The sequence below is a fragment of the Myotis myotis genome, unplaced genomic scaffold (assembly GCF_014108235.1).
Source record: "Myotis myotis isolate mMyoMyo1 unplaced genomic scaffold, mMyoMyo1.p scaffold_m19_p_13, whole genome shotgun sequence".
Classification (NCBI taxonomy): domain Eukaryota; kingdom Metazoa; phylum Chordata; class Mammalia; order Chiroptera; family Vespertilionidae; genus Myotis; species Myotis myotis.
Genome location: NW_023416317.1, coordinates 28,636,831 through 28,662,678, shown reverse-complemented (window position 1 = coordinate 28,662,678; position 25,848 = coordinate 28,636,831). Strand labels below are relative to the sequence as shown.

General features: G+C 48.6%; 1 protein-coding gene across 2 annotated transcripts; it reads right to left on the bottom strand.

Annotated features, from left to right (window-relative positions):
• Nucleotides 1–794: 794 nt before the first annotated feature.
• Nucleotides 795–20,051, bottom strand: NME9 (NME/NM23 family member 9). 2 transcript variants are annotated; one of them, XM_036332454.1, is made up of 11 exons: nt 19,598–19,633; nt 15,137–15,194; nt 14,199–14,302; nt 12,084–12,155; nt 10,477–10,593; nt 9,284–9,359; nt 6,816–6,898; nt 6,427–6,519; nt 4,627–4,781; nt 2,981–3,117; nt 795–1,128 (listed from the first exon to the last, which is right to left on the bottom strand). In XM_036332454.1, the coding sequence occupies exons 1-11, from the start codon at nt 19,628–19,630 to the stop codon at nt 1,067–1,069; spliced, it is 990 nt and encodes a 329-aa protein (XP_036188347.1). In that variant the 5' UTR covers nt 19,631–19,633; the 3' UTR covers nt 795–1,066. The 2 variants fall into 2 exon arrangements, with proteins under 2 accessions (XP_036188347.1, XP_036188346.1); XM_036332453.1 differs by lacking the exons at nt 795–1,128; nt 2,981–3,117 and adding an exon at nt 19,951–20,051 and having other exon boundaries at nt 4,589–4,781; nt 19,598–19,634.
• Nucleotides 20,052–25,848: the final 5,797 nt, after the last annotated feature.

Genomic DNA, 25,848 nt, shown 5'->3' with positions numbered 1-25,848 from the left:
CTCAGCCTTCTGCCTCCAGTGCCAGCACATGCGCCCTATGCCCGAGGCTGCAGAAGGCAATGCCCGTGAAGAGCAGTCTTCTGGGGGCGAACTTCAAGTTTAAAGAACTTCAAGTCAGAGAAGCAAAGTTCTCTGGAGAAAATGAGCAAGTGAGAAGGAAATCGCTGACATTGGCCTCATGATGCAGAAGAACACGGCCTTTTGCTCACTCTGAGCGGAAAGGTGATGCCTGGGCTTAATGAACTTACAGCAAACCGGTAAGAGGGAGTGGCTGTGCATGTTAATATTCATGGGGTAATAACAGTTACTTCTTACTGAAAACCGGTTTCCCTCGCGGGCACAACCATGGAGGGAGGGCAAAGTCGGGCAATTCCGTGAAAGCTGGAGGCCACCGGGTCCACGAGGAGCTCTCGGGTTTTAAAATTAGGCTTTAGCCAGAATCTAACCCCAAAACGTGGGGGAAGGGAGCATCAGGAAAATAGATGAACCTGGCTCCAATGGAACCCCCAGCATTGCTTCAGGAGCACCCCATTTACTGAGGACCCAGGGGCAGGCCTGCGGCATCCCCGGACTGCCTGTGTGGCGTGGACAGGCCGCATGAGGGCTGAAGGCCGGGCTTCCCCTGTCTGCCTCCAAGCCCATCGGCCTGGCAGTGTCGAATCCAATCCTGTTGCACGGCTTTCAGGTTCCTAGTTACCCAGTTAAGCTCTGAAACTGTTTAAGCCATAAAGTAGATTTATTCCAGTGTTTATCGGGGAGACACTGTCCTGTGTAACTAACTCCGTTTCCCCCAAGACAACACAGCAGAGTACAACTAATGTCCACTTATTTTGTAAAATTCCAGAAACAGCCACAAAAGAAAAGTATATGTGCTATATACTGTTTAATAAAAGACAGGAAACTATTTTATTATTCATGAAAGAGAGCTAAACTAAAAGAAATCGGTGCTCAAAAGAGTTAAGATCCGATTCTAGAGCTTTCCTTATGCGCAGCAGATGGGAACGCACTGGCATTTCACTTGCTGGCCACGCCCTGGGTCCCATGCTGCGGAGGCTGCACGTCCATCTCAGTGCACGTCCTCAGGGAAGGGAAGCACCTCGGTGGGGCCCACCACTCCTTCCTCGCGGTCTGTGGGACGACAGATGCTCTGTAGGATTCCTGAAACAGCCCCATCCCAGTCCTCTGTCCCACACACCGTCCACAAAGAAACACAGGAAAAGGGGACCTAGCTACATCACAGACAATAAAGTGAGGGGTCAGGGGGGAAGGGACGGCAAAGAGAGGTCCTGATCTGTGTGTCGGGGACCAGGAATTAAAGAAGTAGGAGAATGAGTAACATTGGTTGAACGCTTACTATGTGTCAGGCACCAGGCTAAGAACCTGGCACCCGTGGTCTCCTTTCGCCTTCACAACAGCCCTATGAGGAAGACCCTTACTGCAGAGGTATTATTATGGGACTAAAATGGGTCTGTCATTATCTCCATTTCACAGATGGGGAAACTGAGGACCAAAAAGGTAAATCATTTTCCAGAGGCTATTCAGCTGGTAAATAGTGGAGCCAGGATTCAAACCCTGGGTTACCTGTCTCCAGTGACCTTGACCCTTGCCCCTTAGCAGAAAAAGTGCTGGGTAAGTGGGAAGCACACTCTGCTCCTGTCAGCTAGAAAAGCAGGACACATCAAGCAAACGGAGGAACATCAGCATCCTGTGAGGCTGGGCACTTTTTCCCGGGCTGTGATCTGGCCTCAGCCCTTCTGGAATTCTCCCCTGTACCCATGATCACCTGAGACCCAAAAGTCAGCCTCATGATCTCCCAACACTCTCCCCAATGACCCCGATGAGTATTCCCAGCCAGTTCGCTCTCCTTATACTTCAGTCTTGGACCTCAGGGACACCTGCTTGTTTCCAGTTGCCCCTCCAGAAAGGATGACCCTGTCCCATGACCTGGGGACATCAGGAAATGCACCGGGGGCTCTGAGGGCAGGTGCCGGAGGAATGCTGGCCCTCACAGTGCCCCCAGAGCACCTCCCGCGGGGCATGGCTTTGAGGAATCGCAACTCACACTCGGGTGTGTGAACTCGGTACTTGCCAGGATTTCTCACCTCCCTGGAATCCATGGCACACTCAGCTCGCCCTCAGCTGGCAGGGGCAAGGATTCAACGGGGCCTGTCCTACCTTACTTTGCCCTCAGAACACCTATTCTTACTTGGCTGCATTCAGATCTTGAAAAAATGAGGAGCATAGCAAACATTTAGGTAAATATATTAAACATTTGGGCACACACGGGTTATCACCATTTCAGATCTGCATGGGGCCTCCTCCCAAGAATCCCCTCCCCACCACTTTACATCCTTTGCTTTTCCCAGGACATTCACCCTCTGGTCCCTTCAGGCTCAAACTAGAACCGCAGACCTCGGCAGCAGGAGCAGGGCCAGGCCTGGCTCTCCACGCGTGGAATGGGGTAAGTCCCGTGCGCTCCGGGCGTCTTAGGTTTCTCACCCATATTTGGAGGTGATGACCCAGTATGCTTTTCCCAAAGTGTGGGGCCTGAGGGATACGAGGGTGACAGAGGGCCCTTCTGTGCAACCCTCAGCTCAGCGACCTCACCAAGGGCCTAGCATGGGGCCTGCAGAGAACAGGGGAAGTGAGGGGATGACATCTGGCCACTCACTGGCTTGGATGTAGGCTTCCAGAAAGTTCTATTTTCCCAGTGGTTTCCACAGGAAAATGCAAAGAAACTTGGCAATGAAAATATGGCTCCAAAGTAATGCCGCAAAAAAAATGTAATAAGCTTTAACAGCCGCTGTTACTCTGAAAATCCAAGCAGATGAGGACTGCACTGCGACTGCAGCTGTGTAATGGCTCCTGTCTGAGCAGCCTTATCAGATTGGAGCCTTGGTTACCACATGGTTATCATTCCCCCCCGCCCCCATATATTAACTAAAGATGAATAGAGACCAAACCTGCCTGGATGACTTACCCAGAGCGGCTTCCGGGACGTGGTCTGCGAACGTAAAGCTGGGGAAGAGCAGAGCCAGCTCTCGGCGGGCGTCCTCCGCGTCCCGGCTCCCGTGGACCGCGTTAAAGGGCACTTCCGTGCCGTACTGAGCGCGGAGACTGGGAGCATTGGCAACATGGACAAGACACCGTTGTTTCATTTGAAAGAGAAATGTTTTGCTTTCTGGCAACGTGGTCGCCAGCTACCAATGGACACCCTGCACTTCTGCGAAATGGCTTTTTCTCGGTTGGAAATGCCAAGAACAGCAGCCAGGGTGACAGGAGCTGACATCTGTCCCGCCCGCCAGGGCAGCATTCTGGGCACGCTGCCTGGTGCTTCTCAAACGTGCTCTCGTTTCACTTGTGCCACAGCCCTGGGAGGGAACGGTGTGGGTCGTGGTGGAAGCCCAGGGGCGGCCGTTTTACTGATGTCATAACCAGGGGCTGGCGCCTGCCAAGGGCTTCAGATAGGTCTCCAGAATCAACCCCCAGTACCCCCATCAGTTAAGGCTAATATTGCTAGGACTTCCTGTGTGTCAAGCACTGTGCTTCATACATACAGGGTGTCCCCCAAAAATGTGTACATACTTTAACAGCTGGCAGCTCCGTTTTGAAAATGAAATGCATTTTAATAAACACTGCCTTTAAAATTATTCGAAGTGTGTGTTACATTTTTGAGGGACACCCTATATATATGCTCACTTAATCCTCACATCAACATCTGAGGCAGGTCCCATTATAGCACCCATTTTTCAGATGAGGGAATCGAGGCAGAGATTAAAGCATGGCCCAAGGTCACACAGTAAGAGGAAGAAGAGAGATTCTGAAATCTGTCTCTTAACCATGGTACTCTCTAGCCCCCTTGATAGTTGCTCAGATCCCCATTTTACAGATGAGAGAACTGAGACCCTGAGAAGGGACATGCCTGAGTATATGGTAACCTAAGCTCCGAGCACTGGGCTGTCTCTCGCTAGCCCAGGCTGCCTCATGTATGAATGTCCCTGGCCTACAGCTACAAGGTGCAACCTCGGTTACTTAGCCTCTTGCTCATTTCTTTCCTGTTGGCTGGGCCTCTCACAGCTTCAAAGGGAAGAAAGATGTGGTGGACTTGGCATTGGTGGTGTCAGGCTAGAAACACACAGGGGCAAGGAGCAGACCAAGGACAATATGCAGAACAGCGTGCTCACGCTCAGAGCACCCAGGGAGGGGAGTAGGCATTGAGGGGCTTGAGTGCAGTGCATATTCCTAGACCCCACCCAGGCTCTGACTTGACTGGCCTGAGGGGGGGGTGGGCCTGGGACCTGTGTTTCCTGGGTGAGTGTGGCAGGTGGTCCTGAGACCACCCTTTGGGACCTTCTGGCTACAGAGAGAACAGTGAGGCCTGGGTCCAGCAGCAGCCTTCAGAATTGGGTAACGGAGGCAGTAAGGAGGCATTCGGCGAAGGGCAGGGGACTGGATCAGAGGGTGAGGATGTCAGGGTCTCCCCCAAAATTACAACAAAGGAGGATCGTGGCCATCAGAGAGCCCTCTGTGTTACCCACGATTCGGGGCTGAGCATCAGGCAGGGCTCTCTGCTTCCCCAGATGCAGGTTCTGAGATGGATGTAGGGACCCCAGCTAGTGACATCACCTGTCAGGCTGCTCCCTCCTGGCCACGTGTGGGTCACAGGGTCCCATGAGGGCTCGCCAGGCGGTGGCAACGTCCTCGGTGTCCTCAGTCCTGGTGAGGATCAGGAGGTGGCTCGGCCCACTGCACATGTGATGTACCAGCTTCTCAAATGCCTCCTGGAACAGGGAGGGGAAATGGGCCCGAGGGTCAGCGGGGCCCGTCCCACCCACAGGATGGGCGGGGTCAGTGAGCAGCCTTGCTGCCAGCCAGCAGGCCCCTGAAGGGCCCTTGGGAGGGGTGGTGGTGATGCCCCCCCACACCCAGAGGAACCAGGTGTAAGCTAAAGGCAGGAAGAGGAGACTCTGGGTTGACTCATTTGGGGTTGAACATCTATTATAATAAAAGGTAATTAGACCAGACAGCCAAATGACCTTACGGACATCCTTCCAGACGACCTTCCAGACAAAGCCACAGTGGCGGGAGCCGAGGCAGAGGCCGTTAGGGATGATGAGGCAGGCAGGCGAGCATTTAGGGGCAATCAGGCAGGCAGGCAGAGTGGTTAGGGGCGATGAGGCAGGCAGGCAGGCAGAGTGGTTAGGGGCGATCAGACAGGCAGGCAGAGTAGTTAGGGGTGATAAGGCAGGCAGGCAGGTGAGTGGTTAGGAGCCAGCGGTCCCAGATTGTGAAAGTGTGCAGGCTGGGCTGAGGGACGCCCCCGCCCCAGTGCACAAATTCTGTGCACCGAGCCTCTAGTGAGATTATAAGAAACTAGAGGACTGGTGCATGAAACTCATGCACTGGGGAGGGGGTGGGGCGTCCTTCAGCCTGGTCTGCACCCTCTCACAATCCAGGAGCCCTCAGGGGATGTCCAACTGATGGCTTAGACCCACTCAAGGGAAGCGGGCCTAAGCCATCACTTGGACATTCTAGGCGCTGCTGCAGAGGTGGGAGACACTTCTGGCTAAGTGGTGCTCCCGCTGTGGGAGAGCACTGACCACCAGGGGGCAGCTCCTGTGTTGAGTGTCTTCCCCCTGGTGGTCAGTGTGTGTCATAGCAACTGGTCATTCTGCCGTTCTGTCGATTTGCATATTTGGGTTTTATTATATAGGATTAGGTAGGGGCATTTTTAAAAATCACATATATGGAAATCCTGTGGATGCTGGGTAACCAAGGGTGGGGTGTAGTTGAGACTTTTTTGTTTCTTTGTTTTTGGGGGGCAATACTTTAGAATCCTTTCTCTTCCTTCAAGTAACAGCTCTCTGGTTTTCCTTCCTGAACAGCCCTTCCCCCATTATTTGGCCCTAGTCTGGCTGACAACCATAATGTCTATCCACACCCCCATACCCCCCATGCACACACACCTCAACGAGAGGGAGGGCTGTGACCAAGTTAGGCCGCCAGCTCCTTCCGCCAAGTCCATGAGCCAAGCAGATGCAAAGGGAGGTGGCTGAACCCGAGTCCAACGGCAGCACCTCAGCCCCCGAAGTGACTGTCCCTGAGGTTCCGCTCCTGAATTTCCCTACAACTGTCTTGGTTCTTCTCCCCAACACCTTCTCGTTCAACTCTTCCTTCAGTTCCCAGAGTTAGGGAGTATCATTTCAATCAATCCCTTATTTTGTTACTTAAGGTAGAGTCCAAATCGCTTCCTGCAGCCAAAGCACCTTCACCAATGCAGCATCATGACCGAACCAATTCACAGCCGCCTCCTGCTATATTCTTGCTCTTCCTAATTCTCTATTTTCTCCCAAACTAGTAACCTGTGATCATACTCAAAAGAGAAGAGATGGGAGTGGGTTGGACAAGGGGAGCGGACGAGCTGACCTCTCCAGCTCTGTGTTGGTAGAAGAGTCGCATTTCTGCCTCCGTCATGGTCCTCTCTTCACTCATTATAATGTCAAACCCAGCTTCCTGGATCTGCAGAATATACACACACATTCTGAAAGGGTAAATGCAGCCCAAATTCCCATCTAAATGAGTTGAAAAGTAGAAGGTAATAGAAAAGGCAACATTAAAAACAGTGGAAATCCTCATCTTTATCATATCTTTCCTGCTTAGATTTTTTAATTTTAATTTACATAAATGGAATTTTGGTTAAAGCTCCTTAAAAGCTTTCTCTCCCTACTAGGAAGGACACTGCTCCACGATGCCCATCCCTGTTTCCACCAGAGGAGACCCGAGGACAGCCTGTGGGGTGCGTGTTGTCCCTCTACCTTCATGATAATCTCATCAGTCTTCCCGTGGCCGACTGCATCTGGTTTAATGATCGCCAAGGTACAGGTCTTCTCTGATGAAGCTGTAATAAGCCAAGGGTGGTGCTGTCAGGCACTGGGCTCATCCATCTTGGAGGCTCTCAGGAGGCCACCTGCAGGGACCACACAGCCTCTGCACACAGCTCCCAGGGGTCCCTCGCCTGGCCTCTGGCTGCGCCCCTGCAGACCTGGAATCTAGTGGGAGCACAGGTCTGGCTCCAGACCTCAACCTCAACCTCAACCTGGCTGCAGGGGACGGAGACATGCTAGGGACACAGACCTGGGAGGGAGGGAGGCATGGGGGGGGGTGAGATCAAAGGAGCAAGGGAGGTGTGGGAGGAGATCAAAGACTACCAAGGAACAGAAACCCAGAAACAGCTGAGAGAGGAGGCCTGCAGGAGAAGTAAGGGGGAGCCGTGGCAGAAGCAACACAGGCCTGGCTACTCCTGTTCCTTCCTGTCACACTCTCATGATTCCTGGCTCTGACTGCTGCTGACTGCTGTGTTCTCCTCTCACTCTGCGGGCTCCTTTGCCAATGCTTCTTTTTTACTCCCCTGGCACATGGCCAAGGAGGGCTGCCCTAGGCCCTGAGTCCACGTGACCCTTCAGCGCCAGCGCACATGACCAAGCTACAGCTCTCCAGTCTTCTTGGCCTCGTTCAGTTTCCCCGGAGAGAAGCCCAAATTGGCCAGTGTGTTGTTTGCAGCTAAGGCACCAGTCATAGCTCACCGACGCGTCTACTGACTGGCTGCCCTTTGGTCAGTGTCCATGGGTCCAATCAGCCGTGACGCTGAGGGAGATGCCACATAACCACAGTCCACTGCTCAGGCCGCCGGCGCTGCAGGGAGCCCGGTGTCCAGTCATGAGTCTGTCCTGTTGTACTCCTGTTTGTATGAATGGTGCCTTGGGGACCAGCCTCTGCTCTCCACAGACTCTGTGTCCTCCTAGCCTCTTCTAATCTCAACTTTTACATCATTTGTGTTGCAATGAGACTTAACAAGATCTGAAAAATCTCAAAAGAAGTGTACTGCAAGGCGTGAATTATTTGAAGCAACATCTCTACTCATTTCCCTGTGAATTCCACTTACAACCTCCTATGAGCGCTATGAGCACTTAGACCTTAAGGGGCTCTTACATACATGTCCTTGTACATTGACCAGTGAATGAGGTCAGCTAGAGGTACACGGTGAGAAGAGAATTGGCCAGAGCAGGGGCCTGGAGAACTCCAGCTTGAAAAGGGAGTAAAAGAAAAGACGCCAATGAAGGGGAGGCTGAGGAGAGGCCGGACACGTTGGGGGACACTGAGAAAGGCCGTGACCAAGAGAAGCCAAGAGAGAAGAGGGTTGGAGAAGGAAGACGTTGCGAATGTCCGCGTCTGTAGGAAGATGCCGTAGGACGTGACTGGGAACGGTCCCTTGGATTTGGCATGAAGGTCAGTGGTGCCCTGGGAGAAGCAGGTCAGGGGGAGCGGGCGGCAGCCACAGGTCGGGTGGCCCCCAGAGTGTGGACAAAGTTCCGGAAGCTCAGAGTGGGGGAGAGGAAGGCCAGGGCAAGAACAGGGTTTTGCATTGTTTTCTAGGCTGAGAGATTGGATTTGAAGGAAAATAAGGGGGAGGGGACTCACAGGAGATAACCCAAAAAGGAGGCAACAAATGTGTCCTACAGAAGTCAAATGGACGATTTTTCTTTTCACACTGGAACCGTCTTGCTCTCCTAAACTGGGCCTCTCCTTGTTAGAACCCAACTCAAACATCCTCATTGCCCACACACCAATACACAGCCTTTCTGCTTCGTGCAATCATCGAATCTTCCTTCTCTTTCCAGCCCTGTCCCCGAACTTAGGCCTGGCTGCCTCTGGTGTCTCAGTGGCCTTCCTCCTCCCCAGCCGCAGCCTGGCTGACGTGGACTTCCCCCCACACTGTCAGGAGGCTCGGGAAGGCCTGCCGGGCAGGGCCGTGTAGGATCCTGAGCTGTGGGGGAGCAAGGGCAGAGGGTGCAGGGCTGTGGGGAGAGAAGGTGTTCAGCTGACTTTCTGATACGTCAGAAAAAAAGGTGAGAGAAAAAAAGAAAGAAACTGGAGCTCTTTAGCTGAGATAAGGACTAAGGAAACATCAGCATCGTTACTTTACAATATTAGTGTCGGTATCCTCTACTTTATTCCAGGGAGCTTTTCCTGACGCCCGGAAGTGGCCGTGAAAGTCACACTTGCTCTATTTGAACATGATCAGAAAGCCGTGAAAGGTGCCCAAAATGCTATTAAAGGACAGAAAGGAGATATGAAATGATGCTGGAGGGCAGGTGGCCAGAGGCAAAACGTTTTACAAGTGGCTCAGGTGGCTCGATAAACTGACTACTCGTATATTTTTTAAAAACACATCAGGTCGGAGTCTGCTTGGCCTTTTGGCCTTGCTGGTTGGCTGGGCACTCACCCACGTCCGCGTCTTCGCCGCCGTCCTTTGCATGGGAAAAGCGTTCCTCCTCCTCAGAGAGAGCCTCATCTTTGATCTGATACAAATTGGTCATTAATTAAATTAATTAATGAGGTCATTAATTAATTAAAATGACCACAAAAACCCGCAGAAACCCCCAAAATAAAGGTTCAAAATACAGAGCAACAAAAGGGCCAAGATGATCCATCTTGGAAACGAGGAGAGCGTTGCTAGCGGCTGTGCGACGGTGCGGGGAGGGGGTGCTGAGTGTTTGGAGACAAGGAAATCCGTGCTGAGCTTAAGGCTCACAGTCGGCCTGTTTCCACAAGCACCGAGTACACATACAGAGCTGGCAACGGAAGAACTGAAAGGCGAGTAAATATGAAGCGATTGCCCACACAGTGCAGGGGAGCAGTCCAGAGAGCGCACCAGCATTTGGGAACGCCTTTCTTGGGGGGAAGTTGCCAGTTTCCTGGGGGGGAGAGTATGATTCGATGCCTGTCCATTCTATAAAAACAGGACTTTGCCCTTTGGAATCGAATGTGAGAACTGGAACAATGAACGCTGACCACGAAGGCCCCTTTGGCAGGTGCTCAGAGCTCCAGGATGTGTCCCTCTCTCTGCCGCAGGTGTGTCTTTCTTCGGAGGCAGCCAGTTATTTATGAAAAACTCAGCCCGTGTCATCGTGGAAATAGTATCTCAGAACCACAGGCTGTTTCTCATGGTCCTGACAGAGCTTAATTTCTAAAGTGAAGACGCGAGCCCTCTGGGATCACAAGTAAGACGTCCAGGAATCGAGGTGAGGGCGGCAGGTCACCAGGAGAGATCTCGCCCTGGGGCTGGGCTCCGCCTGCCCACTCCTCGATTCCATCCCTTGATTTTCATTTCGGACTTCATTGTCAGGGATCCAGAAACCCTGTGATGAGTAGCAGGAGGGGAGGAAGGGAAGTGGATAAAGAAAGTTGAAGCGTTCTGGGTGAAGGGCAGCTTTTTAAAAGAAGGCTCCAGAAGGAAGATTTCAAAATGCACGTGTCAGCGGGGCCTAGTGCTCTCCCTGCACTCTCAGCGGGGACTCAGGTGGGCATTTAATGAAGCTTCCAGCTGACAGGCCCAGGAAAATTAGTGGGAAGGGGAGGGAATGGCAGGTCTGGAGCACGCCCTGAGCTTGCTGCTTACAGGAGTGGCCGCCTTACCACCTTCCGTTCTCTGCCTTCAGCCAGCACCTTCCTCTCGGCCTCCAGCTGGTCCAGGATGGTTTTCTGCAGCAGTGGGGCGTTTGCTCCTCTAACCACAGCCACCAGTTTCCCTCCCTGCAACAGGACAGATGTGCTGCTCAAGCCACAGGAAACCCAGATGCTAGTCTCTTCAAGAACCAGTGGGAGTGTCCAAGCGCTTTGTTTAGGAGTGTGCCCAAGGTCAAGGTCATGGTCAAGGCCCATCCGCCCCAGGCCCACAACCTCCATCTACTTCTCTGCCTTGTACTCCAGGCCCCTCCTTTCAGAACTTCCTTCAGGGCCATGGGGAGTCGGCTAAGGGAGGGACAGGATGTGAGTTGCCTATACCTGGCTCATGCCCTCAACATGTATCTATCTATTAAGCACTTACCTGTCAAGCACCGAGACCCAGGCAAAGGCTATGAACACTAAACACGAAAAGACACAGTCGTGCCCTCAGTGAGTGGGGAGCCGAGTGGGGGCAGAAAGGTGATCATCAAACAAACAATTACAATAGAACGAGGTCGTTCTAAAGCAAATAGGTCATTGCTTTAATGGGGGGTGTACAGGATGCTTGGAATTCCGGGCAAGACTCTATTCCCAACTCCATCTGGGAGGTCAGGTGGTGTTTGGGGTGAACCTGGGTTTCTTGCTTTCGCTTGTTCAGCAGCGTGTGGCTGGGGAGCACACTCCTCTTAGCTCCTTCCCACGTCTCCCTCCCGCCCCACCCATGTTCCCTCATATGACTTCAGTCTCCCGACTAAAACGCCAGGCGCAAATGTTTTATCATAAGCTCCCGATCTGTAATACTTGCAGTGCTGAGGGGCCCAGACGTTTCCAAACTAAACCCTGACCTGGCTATCAGGAGGCCTGGGGGACGGGGGTGGGGAGAGCCCCCAGGTTCCCAGTATAAGGAGGGGCTGGACTGGGTCAGGAAGAAGATGTCATTCAGTTGCCTTCAGTGCCTGTCAGGAGACCTAAACCTAGAGAGCCAGGAGTGACAGTGGGCCCTCGGGGTGTGAGCCTGGATGCCATACCAAAGACATCCCAGTTACCTTCAAATCACTGCACCGCTGGTCTGTCCCCAATAGTCCCTCTCGTTTCTGACTCCGTAAACGACCTTCACGTTTTATGATACATAAAGGTGCATGCAGAGCTCGTCCACCCATGAAGGGGTACTGGGTGTGCTGTAAGCTCCCCTCCACGGAGCAGAGCACAGGAAGCTGAAACGCTGCTCTGAGAGTGGAACCTCAGTCAGGAGTGTCCACCAGCCGGAAGCAGCGTATCAGTGACTCCTGTTCTTCCCCTGCACGGCCCGGCCGAAGCTGCCCCCGCTCAGGTGACAACCCCGCCGGCCAGTGAGCGGGGCCCCAGCCGCCGGCCAGTTGGGGCCTGCATCACCAGGACTTCAGGACATCGTCCTCTGCCAAAATGATAAAGGCAGTCAAGGAGCAACCACATCACGGGTTGGGATCAGTGTGACCCCTTGGTGACTCCCAGTGAGAATTAATGCCTGTGAGACTCACCCACCTGAACCCCAAAGATCTGCAACCATCAGATAGTCCTGGTTCTGAAAACGTACTTACCGCATAGAACAGGAAGGTGGGCTCACACCTCCCGCGGTATTTTTCGAGGACGTCAAGACAGTCTGCCTCCGCCTAAAGAAAACAAGCTGCCAGCAGGTCCCTGGGCACAGCGGGTACAGGGGCATGATGGCAGGGACTGCACAGGACAACCCACATGCACACTGCACTCCATATACCACACACACACCACCTATCACATACACACCACCTATCACATACCACATATCACACACACACACCACCTATCACATACCACATATCACACACACACACCACCTATCACATACACACCACCTATCACATACCACATATCACACACACATACCACCTATCCCCCACACACATACCACCTATCACACACACACCACCTATCACACACGCACCACCTATCACACCCACCACCTATCACACCACACACACACACCTATCACATACCACATATCACACACACACACCACCTATCCCCACACACCACACACACACACCACCTATCCCCCACACACACACACCTATCCCCCACACACAAACCACCTAGTCACACCACAACCACCTATGCACACACACACCACCTATCACACACACACACCACCTATCACATACCACATATCACACACACACACCACCTATCCCACACACACATACCACCTATCACACACACACCACCTATCACACACACCACCTATCACACACACACACCACCTATCACATACCACATATCACACACACACACCACCTATCCCCCACACACACACCACCTATCACACACACACACCACCTATCACATACCACATATCACACACACACACCACCTATCCCCCACACACACACACCACCTATCACACACACACCACCTATCACATACCACATATCACACACACACACCACCTATCCCCCACACACACACCACCTATCCCCCACACACATACCACCTATCACACACACACCACCTATCACACACACACCACCTATCACACACACACACCACCTATCACATACCACATATCACACACACACACCACCTATCCCCCACACACACACCACCTATCACACACACACCACCTATCCCCCACACACACACCACCTATCCCCCACACACATACCACCTATCACACACACACCACCTATCACACACACACCACCTATCACACACACACACCACCTATCACATACCACATATCACACACACACACCACCTATCCCCACACACACATACCACCTATCACACACACACCACCTATCACATACCACACACCACACACACATTGCATGCACTCACTGCACACACGCACACCACACATCCACACACCGTGACTGCCCGCCCCAGGTGAAGCCCTGACTTGCTTTCATGCTTCTATTGTTTTTTCATCAGAATCATAACAACTGTCCTGCCAACACGTTGGCAAAAGTTGTTGGCAGTGTACTTTTTTGAGGAATAAAACGAGAGGAAAAATGGTTTCCCCTGCTCCCCACCGGCTACTCCTCCAGCACCAGGAAGGTCACTAAGTCCTGCTGCTGCCCGACTGGCAGCCTCAGGGGCGGAAGGGCCTCCCAATGCCCTTGTGTCTGGGAAACCTGCCCACGGACGTTCCTCCCCACGCCCTGCAGTAGCGTCCACACGGACTCCCAGAGCGGGAGGAGCCAAAGTCCTTGAAGCCAAACTTGTGGCGAGGTTAGCGTGAAGCCCATCTTCTGTGTTCAGTCTTTGAACCGCAAACCCACGGAGTGTCTCTTGCACAGGTCTCCGGAATTTATTCCCATTTCCATACACTAATCCAGTAAATGTTTACTCAGAGTCCCCCTTGCGGAGCAGAGGACAGAGATCCTGAAACCCTGAGCTCTGAAGGGGAAGCTCCAGAGCCCACAGTGTCTGTGAGCTAAGAGGGAGCACACCCCTTGGAGTGGCAGGCATTCTGTCCCTGCGGCCAGAGTGACGGTCAGTGAGGGGCTGAGGAAGGATTTCATCCCCAGAGAAACTGCGAGGCAGCATGACGAATAAAAACCCACAGTGGATGCCTTTTCAGTGCTCTGAAAAGGGAGCTCGCACTTCCTGTTCCTGTGTTGAAATGTTGCCTTTTCTTACAATGTTGAGCGACAGCCCCGCTGAGAGGATCTTACCAATGCAAAGTGCAGAAGGTCCAGGCCAACCTCGATCCTCATCTTCTGGAAGAGGCTCACCACGGGCTTGCAGGGGCCACACCAGCCTTGATAGACATCGACCACTGCGCGGCACCGGGAAAGAAGCAGGGGGGCTCAGTGAGCCCCAGCGTCCAGCATGTCAGGCCAAGTTTACACCCGCACATGCTACCTCCCTCAGATGGATGTCGTTTGCAGGGACATTAATGGTTACAGGATTTATTATCCCGTCAGAGTATAAGCGAGCATGGAGACACAGCTATCCCTCATTCTCAGCAGCTCTTTGTTCTGAATTCTAAACACAGTGAAGTAGTGTAGGGTGGGAAATCATTTACTTACCATGATCCCTTTACCGTAAGGAATTTGCAGGCTCCGTGCAGACCTAGCCCAGAGTGGCCCTCAATAAATATTTGAATGGACTGAAACCATCTATTCTAAAAGGTGACCTGTCAGCATACAATCAATTCTTAGCTTCTTTGATAATAAACAGAGCTTTGACCTTTTCCCCTGATGAATTACAAGTGACTTGCTTTGGGTAAAGGAGAGTTTTGTTCACTTTAGAAAGTCAACACTGTTCTCCTGGAAAGTGACTCTGATAGAGACCCGGGTGGAAACTTGGATACCGTGGTCTTCGGTCCCCGTCTGTGCTGTGCACCAGCGGTGGGTGTGAGGGAACCTCTCTTCTGCCTGCACCTGACCAGGAGGCCTGCTACCGGATAGTACTGACGAAGTTCCTGAACAGAACTCACCAGCAGATAGATGGTCAAGCCAAATCTATATGTACAAAGAAATCACCTGTTCTTCATTCATGAAACTCAAGGTTACAGGAAAATGGTGATCATTGCAGCTTTTCTCTTCTTGGTAAATCTGTCATGTAGCCATTTTTAAAAGGATGGACCTCAACAATTATCTTAAATTACCAGTTAGTCCTTTGGAACTGAGCATTTCCTCCCAAAGCTCCTGGGTGCTGATGTTGACCTAACATCAAAGAAGAACAAATATTGTATTACTGAGGGCACAAATGGGGAGACACTGATATATTTGCTACAGATCCCCCCCAGCCCCCCTCATTCCTGTAGCTTTACAACAAGTCTTGGAATCAGGCGGTGCGAGGCCTCCATATTGTCTTTTTCAAGATTGTATTGACTATTCTAGGTCCTTTGCATTTCTACAGACATTTTAGAGCCAGCCTGGCAATTTCTGCAAAAACTCCTGTCAAGATTTTTATTGAGATTGCATTGATTCTGTGGATCAATTTAGGAAATAATTGAAGTATTAACAACTTTTGAGTCTTCCAGGCCATGAATGTGCTGTTTCTCATCATTTATTAAATCTTCCTTAATTTTCTCCACATCAGAAATTGACAGAGAGTTTATGGCCACTTCCCCACATTTTCTATTATCTACAAAGTATTCTGGATTATATCAAATATTAAATACAAGGGGAAATACATATTATCCCTCTTCATAAATAGTATACATTTTTGTATGTTTTTATTTTGAAACAATTTCAAACTTACAGGAAATTTGCAAGTACAATATAAAGGAATTTTTCTTCTTGAATTATTTGAAAGTAAATTACTAATCTAATAGCCCATTATTCCTACATAACCACAATACAACCCTCAAAATAAAAAATAAATACATATATTATTATTATGTAACTCTTGGACTCTATTCAAATTTTATTGATCCTCCCAATAAAGTCATAATAGCAAAAGCTCTAGTCGGAATCATGTGCCAGGAGTCTCTTTAGTCTCCTTCAGTCTGGAAAAGTTCTTTAGTCTCTGATTTTCATGACCTTGACACTTTTAAATTCTGCATACTGGTTATTTTGTAGACCATTCCTCAGTTTGAGTGTGTTTGGTGTTTCCTCCTGATTACAGTCAGGCTGTGCATCTTTGGATTGGTGGAGCTGGTTGGAATTGGTTGGATTGGTGGAGCCGGTTGGAATTGGTTGGAATTGGTGGAGCTGGTTGGATTGGTTGGAATTGGTGGAGCTGATTGGAATTGGTTGGAATTGGTGGAGCTGGTTGGATTGGTTGGAATTGGTGGAGCTGGTTGGATTGGTTGGAATTGGTGGAGCTGGTTGGAATTGGTTGGAATTGGTGGAGCTGGTTGGATTGGTTGGATTGGTTGGAATTGGTTGGAGATGATTGGATTGGTTGGAGTTGTTGGAATTAGTTGGATTGGTTGAAATTGTTGGGTTGGTTGGAATTAGTCAGATTGGTTGGTATTAGTTGGATTGGTTGGAATTAGTTAGAACTGATTGGAACTGGTTGGAGTTGGTTGGAACTGGTTGGAGATGGTTGGATTGGTTGGAGTTGGTTGGAACTGGCTGGAGTGTCAGAGAAGCAGAAGAATGTTCCTCCCATGGCAACTTATCAGGTGACATACAATTTCCATCTCCCTCATTTCTGCTGATGTTTACTTGGATCACTTGTTAAGGTGGTCTGTCAGGCCCCTCCACTGTGAAATTATTCTCTTTTCCCTTTGTAATTAGTAAGCTTTTTTTTTTTTTTTTTTTTTTTTTTTTTTTTTTGTAGGGAGCTAGTTTGAAACCATATAAATTAAAAGACCATGACAATTACTACTTATTCTTAATACAGGTATGCTAAGGTCTTTGTCCCTTTAAAAGGGCTTAAAACCTAGTATCTGCAAATACTCTATTAAAGCTCCATCTTTCTGAAAGACAACATGTTTTCATACTTTTTTGTTTTGATTTTTTTTTTTAAACAGAAGTCTTCTTGATGCCTAACATGAGAGAAGAACGTTGGACTGATGTCATGCTGGGCCCACAGCCATAGTCCTGAGGGAAGTGACAGAAGGGTTCTGAGGAGCCCCACGCCACCCCCACTCTCTCTCACAACAGTGGCTTTCAGAGGCTCCGCTGTCAGTGGCAACTGTCCATGGAGCACACCTGTGACGGTGTGAGCCACACCTGCCGTGCCACCAGGGCCCTTTGGACAATTGAAGGAGCAGAACAGTGTGGGGAACATGCAGACTCCAGTAGGGAACCAATGGGGAGTGTGTGGCACCTTTTGGCTCCACTGTCTCTGGATGTCCTGTTATTTCTATTTCTATTTAGAAGGAACCCTAAATAGTCTTAGCCAGAGAGGGAACAGGGTTCCTGGGTTAGCAGACCCTAGAGCATTGCTTTCAAGGGGTTGACCTGTTAGACAGGCAACGCTTCCACAGAAGCCTCAGTGCACACCTTCTCTCCCTCCTCCCTCGGCACAGGGAGCACTTGCTTTGAGTACTGCAGTCAACTCGAGAGCTCAGGAGAAACACATGAAAAAAATGTTATTAGCCCCAAAGGGCATAAAGGTATAGACACATGAAAAGATAATCATATGAGACAAAAATCTTAGAGCCACCACAGACAGCATTCAGACTAGCCTGGAAGTGTCTAAAGAAGTTTTATGGTGTTTTTTTTGTTTTGTTTGTGGGTTTTTTTGTTTATTTATTTATTTATTTATTTATTTGTTTGTTTGTTTGTTTTTCTTTTATTTTATTGCTTACAGTCTTACAAAGGGTATTACATATGTGTTCCTTTTTTCCCCCGCCCTTGACAATCCCCTGGCCTCCCCTGGTGTTGTTTGTGTTTTTTAAAAATATATTTTTATTGATTTCTGAGAAGAAGGGAGAGGGAGAGAGAGATAGAAACATCAACGATGAGAGAGAATCATTGATCAGCTGCCTCCTGCACACCCACACTGAGGATCGAGCCTACAATCCGGGCATGTGCCCTCGACCAGAATCAAACCTGGGACACTTCAGTCCATAGGCCGACACTCTATCCACTGAGCCAAACTGGCTAGGACTATGTAAAGAAATTTTGTCACAACCATTCTCTCTTCAGGTTATGGATTTTCCCTCTCGTTTACATAAAGGATATAGAGGCACAGAGAAGCTGAGAAAATCATTTTTGCAGCATAAGTGCTAGGGCCAGGGGCTTAGAATTTACAGACAGAACATGCGCAGCTGGCAAGATTCATGACTCTAGACTGCTAGAACATAAAGGCTGGAAGGCCATAAGGGATAACTCCCCTAATACCCTTCTTCTACAGATAGGCAGTTATGTGGTTTGTCCAAAATCTCAGAGTTATGTGGTTTGTCCAAAATCTCTTGAGTCTAAGACTCAAGAACTATATCAACTTTTCAGGCTTCTGACCCTCGCCGGTTTGGCTCAATGGATAGAGCGAAGGCCTGCGGACTGAAGGATCCTGGGTTTGAATCCCCACCAAGGGTACGTATCTTGTTTGTAGGCTCAATCCCCAGCCCTGATTCCCAGCCCTGGTTGGGGCACCTGCAGGAGGCCACCAGTCAATGTGTCTCTCTCACATCGGTGTTTCTCTCTTTCTACCTCTCTCCCTTCCACTCTTTTCAAAAATTCAATGGAAAAAATATCCTCCGGGATTAACAAAACAAACCAAAGCCTTTTCAGGCTTCCAGTCTAAAGCTCCTCCCTCCCCCACCCCCCATGCACTACCCTTAGACTGACAATGCTTTCTCCCTTTAAAAAAAAAAATCACTAGGCTTTCGAAATCCACACGTGAAGTGCTGGTGCCACAGAGAACAATGAAAGTTAAGTTATGTGTCTCAAGACCCTGCCTTTCTACTCTCCAGGGGGTGCCTGTGGCCTGAGCATTTATCCTGATGGGCAGAGCTGACTCGGACATTTTAAGGTTTGCCTTAAATTGTACCCATATTACAGATCATCCAGATGGTCTCCTATGACAAAGCACTCCCCGGACTCCACAGCCCATGCCTGCATGTTTACCACAGCCTAGAATCCCCCGCGACTTACTGTCCAGGGCCAGGAAGAAGCAGCAGGCTCGGCTTATGGATTCACTTATCTTAGGCGCAAATGAAGTGAAGCACTTGCTAAGACAAATGCCCGCACACAGCACGTAAAATATCAAAACGTACTTGTGGAGTAAGCAACTGATTGAATAGATCAGTCGTGGAACAACTGGGTCTCCAGAGAGCACACAGTTACAAACTCAAAAGAATCTATATCATAGCCTCGCAGCAAGTTGCAATTCTATTTCAACAATAAATAGGTCACATCAAATTATATGGATCAATACTTCTTGGTTGTTTAGTTTCATTTTAAAAACTATAAAAGTGTTATCGAGTGTCAAGGCGGTATAGCACTGTAAGCAAGCATAAGAGCTTAAACCCAATGTTATATTGTTTCTATTTAAGTGCACAAAAAATTGCCATCACTACGAGACCGAGATCTATACCCAGGTTTGGGAACTGCCTGTCAAATACCGCTGGCAAAGAGGATCACTTGTCTACTGCTCTTCCGGGCCACAGCACCCTCATCCTCCAACCCCAACCAAGTGCTGGAAGTCAGCGCCCCTTGAGGCTTACCTGCAGGGCGATTTCCTTCTTCTTGCTTCCCATGGCTCTGCAAAGACAGAAGCCCTGTTACGCTCGCTCGCTTCCCGACACACCCGCAGCGCACGCAGATCCGCGAGCCTGCCTTAGACCGTCCCGCCCCGCCACCCCGCACCGTCTAAGGTGAACATAAACAGCAGCAAATAAGCGCACTGATGCAAATGGACACCCCACAGTGGAAGCGGATCCTGCAGCCCGCGGGGGTCATGGCTTGCAGGGCTGGGGTGAGGGCATTTACTGCGGAGCCCACAGAGGAGCGCCAGGCGATGGCATCTGAGCAGCTAAAGAATTCGGGTGGAAAGTCCACAGAATCCTGTTATTCCTACTGGTAAGTGTATTCCTAGGGAACTGAACCACCGCGAATGATCTTCAACAGGTACACAGTCTTCAACGTGCAGCAAGAGTTTACAAGTCAGTCGTCAGTGACTCAGCCACGGTCGTCATGGCAACACAGACCAACACCAAGTTAGCCAGGCAATAAACATGCAGCATGTAAGCCACGCCCACTCCAGACCCAGAAGAAGGGCAGGTGGGCTCCCTGCCGTCAGAATTGGACGAAAGAAACACTCTCATTGGCTGAGGTGTTTGTCAGTTTCTGGGGGATTTGGACCCACCCAGCAGAGACCATGCGCCTCGGTATTATATTACACAGTTGCGTCCGGAATCCCTGCATCTCTCCTGCCCCGCCAGGGCTGGTCTGCAACTTTCTTCCTTTTTCTTTTACCGTTGCTTAATGCATGCCAGACATTAAGGGTGACTTCAGTTTTTATGGGGTTCCCTTTAAGACAGAGAATACAAAATTACAAATTCAAAATTAGGTATAAAAGTAAACTGAAACAAATAGAAAGCAGTTACAAACATGGTGCAAATAGTCTATACAAATTAAATGACAGAGATTGTCAGTGGATAAAAACTATTCCTAACTGTGTGCTGTGAGAAATCCACTTTAAATATAGAGACGCAGATAGGTTGAAAGTAAAGAGGTGGAGAAAGCTATGCCATGATAGCACTAATCAAAAGAATGCTGGAATAGCTAAATGACTGCAGGCAAGGCAGAAAATGTGTCAGGGATAAAGAGAAGGCATTACATTATATTAAAGGGGTCAGTTCTCCAAGAAGACATAACAATACTTAACAGATCATCAAAATACATGAAATAAAACCTGATAGAACAGCAAGGAGAGATAGATAAACCCGCTATTATAGTTGAAGACTTCACACCACTATTTTAGTGATGAATAGATCCAGCAGGCAGATAATGAGCAAGGATATAGTTGAACTGAATAACAGCATCAATACATTTGATCGAATTCACATTTAAGCAATACTTCATCCAACAACAGCAGAATACAGGTTCTTCTCAAGTCACATGGAACATTCACCAAGTCAGACCACAACGTAGGCCATAAAACATACCTTCCCAGATTTAAAAGAATAAAAATAATACAGAGTGTGTTCTCAGACTGCAATAGAATTAAACTAGAAATCAATAATAGCTGATGAAAGAAACTGAAAATATTTAAAGAATTAATATTGTTAAGATGTCAATTCCTCCCATTGTGATTATAGATTAAACACAATTTCAGTCAAAATCTCAGGAAGCTCTTTTGTGGAAATCAACAAACTGCTTCTAGAGTTTATATGAAAAGGTAAGAGATGCAGAATAGCCAACACGATACTGAGGAAGGATAACAAAATTGGAAAACTCACTCTACTGGACTTCAAGACTTGCTTTAAAGCTACAATAAGCAAAGCAGCATGATGTTAGTGAAAGAATCGATACATGGATCAATGGAACAGAATAGAGAGTCCAGAAACAGGCCTATACCAATGTAGTTAACTCATCTTTGACAAAGGGACAAAGAAAAGTCAACCCAGAAAGGAAAGTCTTTTTAAAAATGGTGCTGAAGCCCGGCTGGTGCGGCTCATGTGGCTTCAACCCATGAACCAAGAGATCACAGTTCAATTCCAGGTCAGGGCACATGCCCAGGTTGTGAGCTCAACCCCCAGTAGGGGGCATGCAGGAGGCAGCCGATCTATGATTCTCATCATTGATGTTTCTATCTCTCCTTCTCCCTTCCTATCTCTGAAATCAATACAAAACATATTTTTAAATGATGCTGGAATAATTAGACATCCATTTGCAAAAGAAAAATGAATCTGGATCTTTTGGGCAAAGCTATCCAATGTTTTCACAAAAATTAACTAAAAATGGATCATAGACATAAGTGTAAAATGCCAAAGTATAAAAGTTCTAGGGAAAAACATAGGAGAAAATCTAGGTGGTCCTTGGATTTGGCAATGCCTTTTTAGAGACAACACCAAAAGCATGATCCATGAAAGAAAAAAAACCTGTAAGTTGGACTTTATTAAAATAGAAAAACTCATGATCTGCAAAAGACTTAAGAGAATGAAAAGACAAGCCACAGCCTGGGAGCAAATATTTGTAAAGCACATATCTGATAAAGGACTTCTATCCAAAATATACAAAACTCAACAGTAAGAAAACAAACAACCCAATTTAAAAATGGTCAAAAGATCAGAACACATACTTCACCAAAGAAGATATACAGATATAAAGCAAACAAATGAAAAAGATGCTCAACCTCATTTGTCATTAGGGAATTACATAATGGGATACTGCTACACACCTGTTAGAATGTCTGCTAGCTCAAACTGACAATGTTAAATGCTGTTGAAGCACAGAGCAGCCCTGGCCAGGTAGCTCAGTTGGTTAGAGCATTGCCCTGACATGCCAAGGTTGTGGGTTCCATCCCCGGTCAGGGTACATACAAGAGTCAACCAATAAGTGCATCAGTGGGTGCAGCAACAAATCAAAGTATCTCTCTCTCTCTCTCTCTCTCTCTCTCTCTCTCTCTCTCTCTCTCTCAAGTCAATAAATAAAATTTTTAAAAGATACAGAGCAGCAGACATTATTTATCGTTGGTGGGAATGTAAAACGATACAGCCGCTTTGGAAGACAGTTGGGCAGTTTCTTACAAAGCAAAACACAGTCTTACCATGTGATCCGGCAGTCATGCTCCTACATCTTAACCCAGCTGATCTGAAAACTTATGGCACACAAAAATCTCCGTGTAAATGTTTAGAGAAGCTCTATTCGTAATCGCCCAAAAGTGGAAGTAATCAAGATGTCCTTCGATGAGTAACCCACCGGTGGCACATCCATACAAAGATCTCTGGGACTCAGCATTGCAAACTGGGTCTGCTAGCGGCAAGTGGTGTTTGTTGCCACAAGGTGGTGGTTACTCGAGCTCTGAATGGTTTATAAAATTCAAACCAGAAACTAAATTCCTGCCAGCACACGGAAGGTTGGAAACTTTTTATTCTTTTTGAAAGGGTTAGATTTCTTGCCACATGATCTCTACTATAAAATGTAGCCACATCTTTGCCGGACTAAACCACAGAAACAAATTTAGGGGAGCCACGTGTCCCCAGTTTCACTCCTGTTGTCCTGTGTACTTATTAATAGTGATCCTTTTGCCGAAACCGGTTTGGCTCAGTGGATGGAGGGTCGGCCTGCGGACTGAAGGGTCCCAGGTTCAATTCTGGTCAAGGGCATGTACCTGGGTTACGGGCACATCCCCAGTAGGAGATGTGCAGGAGGCGGCTGATGGATGTTTCTCTCTCATCGATGTTTCTAACTCTCTATCTCTCTCCCTTCCTCTCTGTAAAAAATCAATAAAATATATTTAAAAAAATAGTAATTCTTTTTACTTTCAAAAGTGTAGAGTTTAGACAATACAGAACCTCTTCAAATTTCCCCAAATGGATCACCTTAGGTCACCCCAGCTTTTTATATCTCGATTTAATGAAATTTCCACCTTTTACATATTTTATGATATGGGTCAGTGATTAGATAGCTTTGCCCTAGCTGGTTTGGCTCAGTGGATAGAGCATAGCCCTGCGGACTGAAAGGTCCTGGGTTCAATCCCAGTTAAGTCCACATGCCTGGTTGCAGGCTCAGTCCCCAGTGTGGAGTGTGCAGGAGGCAGCCAATCAACGTTGATATTTCTCTCTCTCTCCCTCTCCCTTCCTCTTTGAAATCAATAAAATATATATATATTTAAAAAAAAACACACACACACACAGCCAGACCGGTTTGGCTCAGTGGATGGAGCGTCGGCCTGCGGACTGAGGGCCCCAGGTTCAATTCCGATCAGGGGCATGTGCCTTGGTTGTGGGCACATCCCCAGTGGGAGGCGTGCAGGAGGCTGCTGGTCAATGTTTCTCTCTCATCGATGTTTCTAACTCTCTATCCCTCTCCCTTCCTCTCTGTGAAAAATCAATAAAATATATTTAAAAAAACAAACAAACAAAACACACACACACAACACAAAGACATCGCTTTAATTAGACCTGCCCTAAGAGAAGTCCTATTTTTGGTTAGTTTTGCTTTGTTTAATGCAAAAAGTTCTAACGTTAAGGGTTACTACAGCATTTCAGAGAAAGATGGGAAAAACAAAACCTTTTTCTTCCTCCTGCAAGTCACATTCATTGCCACAAGGGGGCGACTTGCTCAAGGGAAACCCTTCTGAGACCCAGGAACATTTTCTTTTTGCTCTGCGGAGTCTTTATTTTAGTTTTGTGCTTTGCTTTTAGGAAGAATGTGCCAGGAATGCTTTCGTCTCCCCCTCCTAATGTCTTTTGTTATTGTCTCTTACATATACTCACGCGCTCACCTCACGGTGGAGGAGGGAGCCCCATGTGTGGGAGCCGCCCTCCTGTCTCCCTGGCTCCCCAGCTGCCTCTTCACGCTGCACCCGGAGCCCTGGAGCGCGGGTTCCCACTCTGAGCACTGGAACCTGTGCCCTGGGAGTGGGGAGTTGGGGGGAACCACTGAGGTTTCTTGCAAGAAGCTGGATGTCTTGGCGCCACGTGCCATCATCGTGCATCTGGGATGGGCTCTAGGCATCCAGGCATTATCTACGTGGAGCTGGACCCTGCAAGTATGTCCCCTCTGTCATCTGACGTAATGTTAAGCCTCGTCTTAGAGGCACTACAGCCACTGTAGGAGAAAGGCTTCTCTTCCTGGTTCTAGTGTGCTCACTTGGCAGGTTCCTGCAGCGCCTGGCTCCTGCGCCTGCAGCCACACAGAGACACACAGCTCATCTTTATGGGCAGCTTCCTCCAATACCCCAGAGGTCGGTTTTCCAGTGCATCACTCCTGTGGGAAGTTTTCCAGCCACTTCCACAGTGTGGCTCCTTTCCATGGAGGCTTCCCTCAGCACCCAAGAGGAATGCCTTCCAGTGAATTCCATCTGCATGGAATGTCAGCGGACTTCCTCATCCAGTGAGCCATGGTTGCCCCGGTTCCAACAAGGTATGGATCTTAGCTTGGTGGAAGAAGGTGAGGGTCAGGACCTCATATAGGTTTATTCCTTCCTTGGGTGCTCTGCCGTAGGCCTTGAAGATGCTCTCTATATCGGCTTTAACTATATTCTTTAAAAATTATCTTTTCCCCTTAATAGGTAGCCCCCTCTTATACTTATTAATTCTGTACATTACAAATTCCTTGTCCAAATCACTGTGGATACACCAGTCTACACTTCTACCAGCAATGTATGAGAGCTCCAGTTCCTCTACCATCAGTTGTTTAAAGCCTTGCCTACTAACTCCAACATCTGAATGATCTGTATATCTGCTTCTATTGTCTATTTTTTCTCTTGCTTGTCCATTTTATTTTCATGCCTTTTCATCTGCCTAGTTATTTTTTATTATATGCAGACATTGCATATAGGAGGTATGGAGACTTCAGATGATGTAATTTGCCAACCAAAGTGTTCCTTCTTTCTTCTCTTAAGACAGGAGTGAGGGGTGATCATCTCAATTCGGCGAAGAACTGAGCTGGGTTGAGGCTGAATTTTAATTTTTGCGAGACAATCTATCCCTGGTTTACCCCTACCACTCCCATGTGCATTTTAATCGAGAACCTTCAGGTAACTCTGTATCTTCATCCATGAAAGACGGTGGAGATTCAGAGCTGCCCTTCAGAGGTTCCCAGTCTAGCTTTCCTGGCTCTGTTGCCACGGAGATGAAAAATCTGGCAAATATCATGAGGGAGGAGCTGGACTTGTATTTGAGGCGACCCTTTCTTCTTGGGGAGCCTTTGTGTTTTAAGCACGATGGGACTATGGAAGATTTCATTCTGCTTATTAGAAGCACTCTCAGGTCCAGAATTCAGCAAATGCCAGGTGGAGAAAACT

Bases quoted from the DNA above. Each gene is read 5' to 3' on its own strand.
- NME9 (XM_036332454.1), bottom strand. From the start codon at position 19,630: ATGGGAAGCAAGAAGAAGGAAATCGCCCTGCAG. The intron at 15,195-19,597 runs GTAAGCCTCAAG...CTTTGATGTTAG, and splicing joins AGAAGGAAATCGCCCTGCAG to GTCAACATCAGCACCCAGGA. The intron at 6,899-9,283 runs GTGAGTGCCCAG...GGCTTATTACAG, and splicing joins CGGCGAAGACGCGGACGTGG to CTTCATCAGAGAAGACCTGT.